Consider the following 5,591-nt stretch of genomic DNA (forward strand, 5'->3'; position numbering starts at 1 on the left):
TGCAGCGGTTGTCGCGCTCGGCCGCCTGGCGACAGTTGCCGGCGCGCGGGCAGCCCTTCCAGAGCAGGTGGCCCAGCTCGGCCACGCTGAGCAGCGCCGAGAGCAGCCCCACGGCGAAGTAAAAGATCACGAAGACGGTCTTCTCGGTGGGCCGGCTCACGAAGCAGTCCACCGTGTGTGGGCACGGCGCACCGGCGCACACGAAGTGCGGGGCCACGCGGAAGCCGTAGAGCAGCGCCTGGCCCGCCAGGAAGGCCAGCTCGGCCAGCAGGCGCAGCGCCACGCTCAGCAGGTAGCAGCGGCGCGCGCCGCGGCCGCCCGGGCGCCCCGGCGTCCCCAGCGACCCCGCCCGGCCGGCCGCGCCTCCCGGCTCCTTGCTGGCCCGGTGCACAGAGTAGATGACGAAGAGCACCGGGGGTGCCGACAGCAGCAGGATGTGGAAGAGCCAGAAGCGGTAGTGGGAGACGGGGAAGGCGCGGTCGTAGCAGGTCTGGCGACAGCCCGGCTGCAGCGTGTTGCACACGAACTCCTCCTGCTCGTCCTCGAACACGGCGCCGCCCACCGTGGCCAGCACCAGGATGCGGAAGATCAGCATGACCACCAGCCACAGGCGGCCCACGAGCGGCGACTGCAGCTGCACGGCGTCCAGCAGCGAGCCGAGGAACGCCCACTCCCCCATGGCGCTGGGGATGGACGCGGGGCGGGCAGTCAGAGGCTGAAGGATCGGGATCCCCAGCCCTCCGTGCCCGTCGGGGTGGAGTCAGTTGGACCTCCTCTAACTTCGAGGTGAGCCAGGGGGTCAGCCAGGCCTGGGTTTAACAGGGACTCTGTGGGAACAAGGGGCTTAGCAAGGGGGGCGGGGGCGGGAGGGGTTAGGTGATTCTCCACTATGGGCGCTGGGGAGGAGCTCCACTTTGGTGCTCTAGTCAGACACCCACGGGCCTGCTGGATTGGACCCTTTGCTCCTCCAGAGTCCAGGTTGGTGGGAAAGGACCTTGGAGATCAGCACGCCCGCCCCCGCCGCCCCGCCACGGCCTCTGACTGCATTTGTAGAAGCGGAAACCCAGCAGCGCCCTCATGTGCTCAAGGATGCTTTCTGTGGGCAAGAGTGGTGCCCCAAACCCAGCTCTCCGTCGGACCCAGTTTGGTACCCCTGGGAGAAGTGGAGCCAGCAGACCCAGAAGGACCCACCTCCTTCTTTCTCCGCCCATTTTCCTGCCCTTTTTACTGCAGTGAACTGCTCTCAGAATTGGGGAGCGGACACCAAGGTAACCCCACTTCCATAACTCTACCCAATGTCCTAGGTGTCCCCTGCCATCTGAGCCCAGTGTGGCAGGAATGCCAGCCCACCTTCTCCCATCTCCTCCCTGGTGTCCCTCTGTTTCCAGCCTCCTATATCTCCCGAGAACCCCCCCAACTCCCCCCGCCCCTCACAGGTCCCACAGGCCCCTGATGCCCCCAGACTCTCACCCGTACGTAACCACTTGCCCTGTAGCTGATGCTGGGATGTTAAAGCCGAGTAAAGGACCTTGGGAGATGGCTGGGACCTGTTCCTCCTGGTCCCTCTTTCATTTTCCCTTTCAGATTTTGCCGGGAGGGATGACAAGACAGGATGGCTGAGAGGGGCTAGCTCTCCCCCTTCTCTTAAAGGGACAGGGTGACCCTGTTGGCTGTCTCCACCCCTGAGAACAGACCCAGGGCCACACCCCTTGCTGGGCTCTGCCAGCCTCCCTTTCCATCCCCTCACCCGTCCCCACCCCACGACTGTGTCTCCAACTGGAAATGATGGAAGGGGTTAACCAGAGCTGCCTCTCTTCTCGCTCTTTTAAAAACAAATTTATTTATTTTTGGCTGCGTTGGGTCTTCGTTGCTGCGCGCGGGCTTTCTCTAGTTGCAGCGAGCGGGGGCTACTCTTGGTTGCCGTGCGCGGGCTTCTCATTGCGGTGGCTTCTCTTGTTGCCGAGCACGGGCTCTAGGAGAGCGGGCTTCCGTAGTTGTGGCACGCGGGCTTCGGTAGTTGTGGCTCACGGGCTCTAGAGCGCAGGCTCAGTAGTTGTGGTGCACGGGTTTAGTTGTTCCGCAGTATGTGGGATCTTCCCGGACTAGGGCTCGAACCCGTGTCCCCTGCATTGGCAGGCGAATTCTTAACCACTGTGCCACCAGGGAAGCCCCAGAGCTCCCTCTTTTATTGAAGGAAGCCTATCACCAATAAATTCCCCCAAACTGGAAGGCCTAGGTCCACTATCAAGTGACCGTCCCCTCTGAAGGCCGTCTTCAGGGCTGGAGCGAGGTTTGCCGCCGGTGTTGGAGGCACTGGTATTTTAAGAGGCAGCAGACACCTGGTAACTCTCCTTCTAGCTCTGCCACTGCTAACCTTGGACCAGTCACTCAGCTCTTCTGGGCCAGAGTCTCCTGGCTTGTCAGCTGGGGAGCCTGGGCCGGCTGACCTCCAAGTTCCCTTCCGGCTCTCCGTCTTAATGCTAAGGTCCCAGCCATGTTACAGAGAACAAAAAAAAGCCCGAGCCCGGAAGAAATTCCCTTTTGGAAAAACCTTGAAGTAGCAAGAGTATCTGGCTTTGGGACTTAAATAAAAGCTTTTGCTTCCTTCCTGCTTTTCTGTAATTTCCAGATTTACTGTAATGAGCGTGTCATTTCATAATGCAAAAAATAAATAGAAAGCAAGGCTTCTTTTCCCCCATAAGGCTCTGAACTGAGTCACCTACTGCTCTAGGTGGCAGGAGAAGCTGTCCCATAGGGGAGGAGAGTTAGGATGACCAATGGTGACCTGAGCGGCCAGGGAGGGGACACTCCCAGGTCGAGCACTTGTTTGTTCCCTCTGCCGTTTCAGGAGTCTGCCCAACCCCCACCATTCCCCTCATCCACCTGTGCAGCTGCTCCGGGCCGGGCCCTGCGCCCCACTCATCGCGCGAGTTAGCTCGCTTAGCCCTCCTGGTGAGCCGGCAGCAGGGCAGCTGAGACTCAGAGCGCTAAGCCACTTGGTACACTCACGCGGCAAGAAAGAGCAGCTCCTGGCCGCAAGCCCAGCCTCACTGGTTCGGAGCCCATGTTCTTTCCACATCGTGGAACTGTCCCCTCTCCAGCCTGGCTGGGCTTCCCAGGTGGTGTCCCAGGGCCTAACAGTCCCCAGGGCTTTGTGTGGGGCTGGTGGGGGCCATGCCAGGACTCCTCTTCGGTGACACTTTCTCTCCTCTCCAGCTATGGGGGCCGATGGGGACCCCTGGCACGATTTCAAAAAGGGGTGGGAAAGGTATCCTTCACCCACGCTGGCTCAGGGGCCCGGCCCAGCCTGGAAAAACCCTAGGTTAATGCTTGGGAGTGCTGGGGTTCCCTTGGGACTGGGCCTGGGTGGGGAGACACTGGCCTGGACCAAGTCCAAAGGAAAGCACATGCTGGGGCCCATTCCAAAAACAGGATGTGGCGTGAGGGCACTGCTGACCTCCCCATTCCCAGCCTCCACCTGCTTCTGGGTAAAGCTGCTCCCTGCCCCCTGCCCCCCAGCCATGGGGGCTCAGGGACATACCTCATCTCCCCTGGAATGGTCCCTGCCCTGGATGCATGGCCACTGCCGGGTCAGGCCACCAGCCCAGCCTGGAAAAATCCTCATCAGACCAGACCCATCTGCCCGTGGAGAGTGGAAAGTGGCAGAGGTGGTGGGCTGGGCTGGGGGGGGTGGGGGACATGGAGCCCATGGTCACCCTGTGCTGTCCCCAGTCCCTGATATCACAGGGCCAGACACAGGAGACTCTACAATCTCCGGGGCCCATCCTTCTTCCCGGATAGCGCCGTCCAGCCTGGGAGGAGGTGTCCCTGATGTTGCCCAGAGCTGGCGGCACGTGGCCCTGTTCTTGGCCAAATGTGAGGTCTGGGGCTGGGCTCAGAGCCTGTCCTGCCCCGGTCCACGTTCAGTCTCTGTCCCAGACACCTCACCCTGACCCGTCAGGCTGTGGAGCCACTTCCCATGCATGTCCATCACACATGAACACACACATGCAGGCACACACATGTTGGCACCTGGTAAATTAATACTTGTGACATCATCAACACACAGCTGTATTTTCTCTCCCCTGTGTCCCTCTAACATTTAAAAAAGTCTTTACATAAATGCTGCCTTTTAGTGAGGCCTTTCCTTGCTGCCCTAACTGGAATTTAACCCCTGACCTCCTATCCCCTTTTCTCAGCTTTATTTCCTTTGCACTGACCACTTCATAACATACTTTATATTTTTCTTATTTATCCTGTGTAGCATCCATCTCCTCTGTTAGCGTGTAAGGTCCATGAGGGCAGGGATTTTTGGTGCTTTATACACTGTCCTGCCCCCAACACCTAGAACAGTTCCTGGCACTTAGTAGAAGATCAGTAAATATGTGTGGGGCGACAGAATGAATGAAATGGGGTGAGAGGATTGCGGAAGGTGCAGAGCTCCCCTGCCCCAAGAAGATGAGGACGCTGCTGGTCCGTTGGACACTCTGGTCTCTTCCAGGGCTTTGATCACTTAAATGGCCAAGGGTCTTTGGAAATCTTGCTGTGCGTTGGACCAGTAAAAGTAATTGCAGATCTGAAGGCAGCTTGGAGTTGGCTTGTTTTTACTGATGCCTTTTTGTTTTTCAGAGCAACTTGACTGCCTGCTCTCGAGATGTCATTATCAGGAGTTATATCTGCCCAGCCTTACACAGATCAGCTGGCAGGCTGCAGAGCTTGTGAACTTTTTCTATCTGGGGGTTGTAAAGACAGAAAAGTAAAGACTACGAGGCTCTTCAGAAGATGCTTTAATGGAAATCATCATCTCCTCTTTAGTCATTCCAAGAGCATCCACTTTGATGTGGTTGAGAAATATCGTGAAGGTGATTCCGTGTTCAACTCTAGCCACAGCTCAGCAGCTTGGCAAACTGTCTCCTCATTTTCCACAGGTAAATTGTCACTAATGAGAGTGCCTATCAGTAGGTCAGGTGGAGGCTGCATGGAGGCTTTCTGGTGGTACCCAGAAGCGAACTTGTGCCCACCAATTTTTAGCATTTTAATTCCTTACAACCGAAGGGGTCGGCCAAACTCAACAATTCTCCTCATTTATTATTTTTAAATTAAATATTCTTGACATTGTTGCAACACATATTCTACCTGTAGGAAGCACGTTGTTTCATAAAACTGTTCTACGGTGCTGTCATTTATTGCCGCGTGACCATGTGTGCACACGTTACTCTTAAGTATAAGGCAGTGTAGTGACACCAATGTTCCCTGGGTGTGAGTGTGTCTACTATCACTAGTTCATTCATAAACATGGCCGGGAATAAGAAATACACACTGCAAGAATCAACTTATCGCAAGGGAGTTCAGTGCCGTCAATGGCGAATAATAGGCCAGTGAGGAGCTGCTCTTTGTTAGTTTTAACTGTTCCAGCAGACACAGCATATTCAAGATTGATCTCTTCTCGTTGTGATGCACATGACTGTATTCTATTACTATCTTTAGGACCGGACTGGAAAAGTCAGTCTTTCTAATGATAGAGGATCAAGTGAATGATTCCTAAGTAAAGAAAGGAGGATCTTCATGTGATCTTTTTTTTTTTGCTTTTG

At 56.1% G+C, this 5,591-nt stretch overlaps 1 protein-coding gene and 1 long non-coding RNA gene across 2 annotated transcripts in view; one reads left to right on the forward strand and one right to left on the reverse strand.

Annotated features, from left to right (window-relative positions):
* GJD3 (gap junction protein delta 3) overlaps positions 1-679 on the reverse strand; it is a 1,093-nt gene extending 414 nt beyond the window's left edge. Inside the window, exon 1 of the mRNA XM_028484989.2 lies at positions 1-679. This exon is cut by the window's left edge and continues 30 nt beyond it. Coding sequence (XP_028340790.1) covers positions 1-679 — 679 coding nt within the window.
* Positions 680-686: 7 nt separating this feature from the next.
* On the forward strand, positions 687-5,585 carry LOC129391865 (uncharacterized). Its single transcript, XR_008616650.1, has 3 exons — positions 687-786; positions 972-1,268; positions 4,630-5,585. It is a non-coding gene; the product is annotated as an uncharacterized lncRNA (long non-coding RNA).
* The last annotated feature ends 6 nt before the right edge of the window (positions 5,586-5,591 follow it).

This window comes from Physeter macrocephalus, unplaced genomic scaffold (genome assembly GCF_002837175.3).
Source record: "Physeter macrocephalus isolate SW-GA unplaced genomic scaffold, ASM283717v5 random_294, whole genome shotgun sequence".
NCBI lineage: Eukaryota > Metazoa > Chordata > Mammalia > Artiodactyla > Physeteridae > Physeter > Physeter macrocephalus.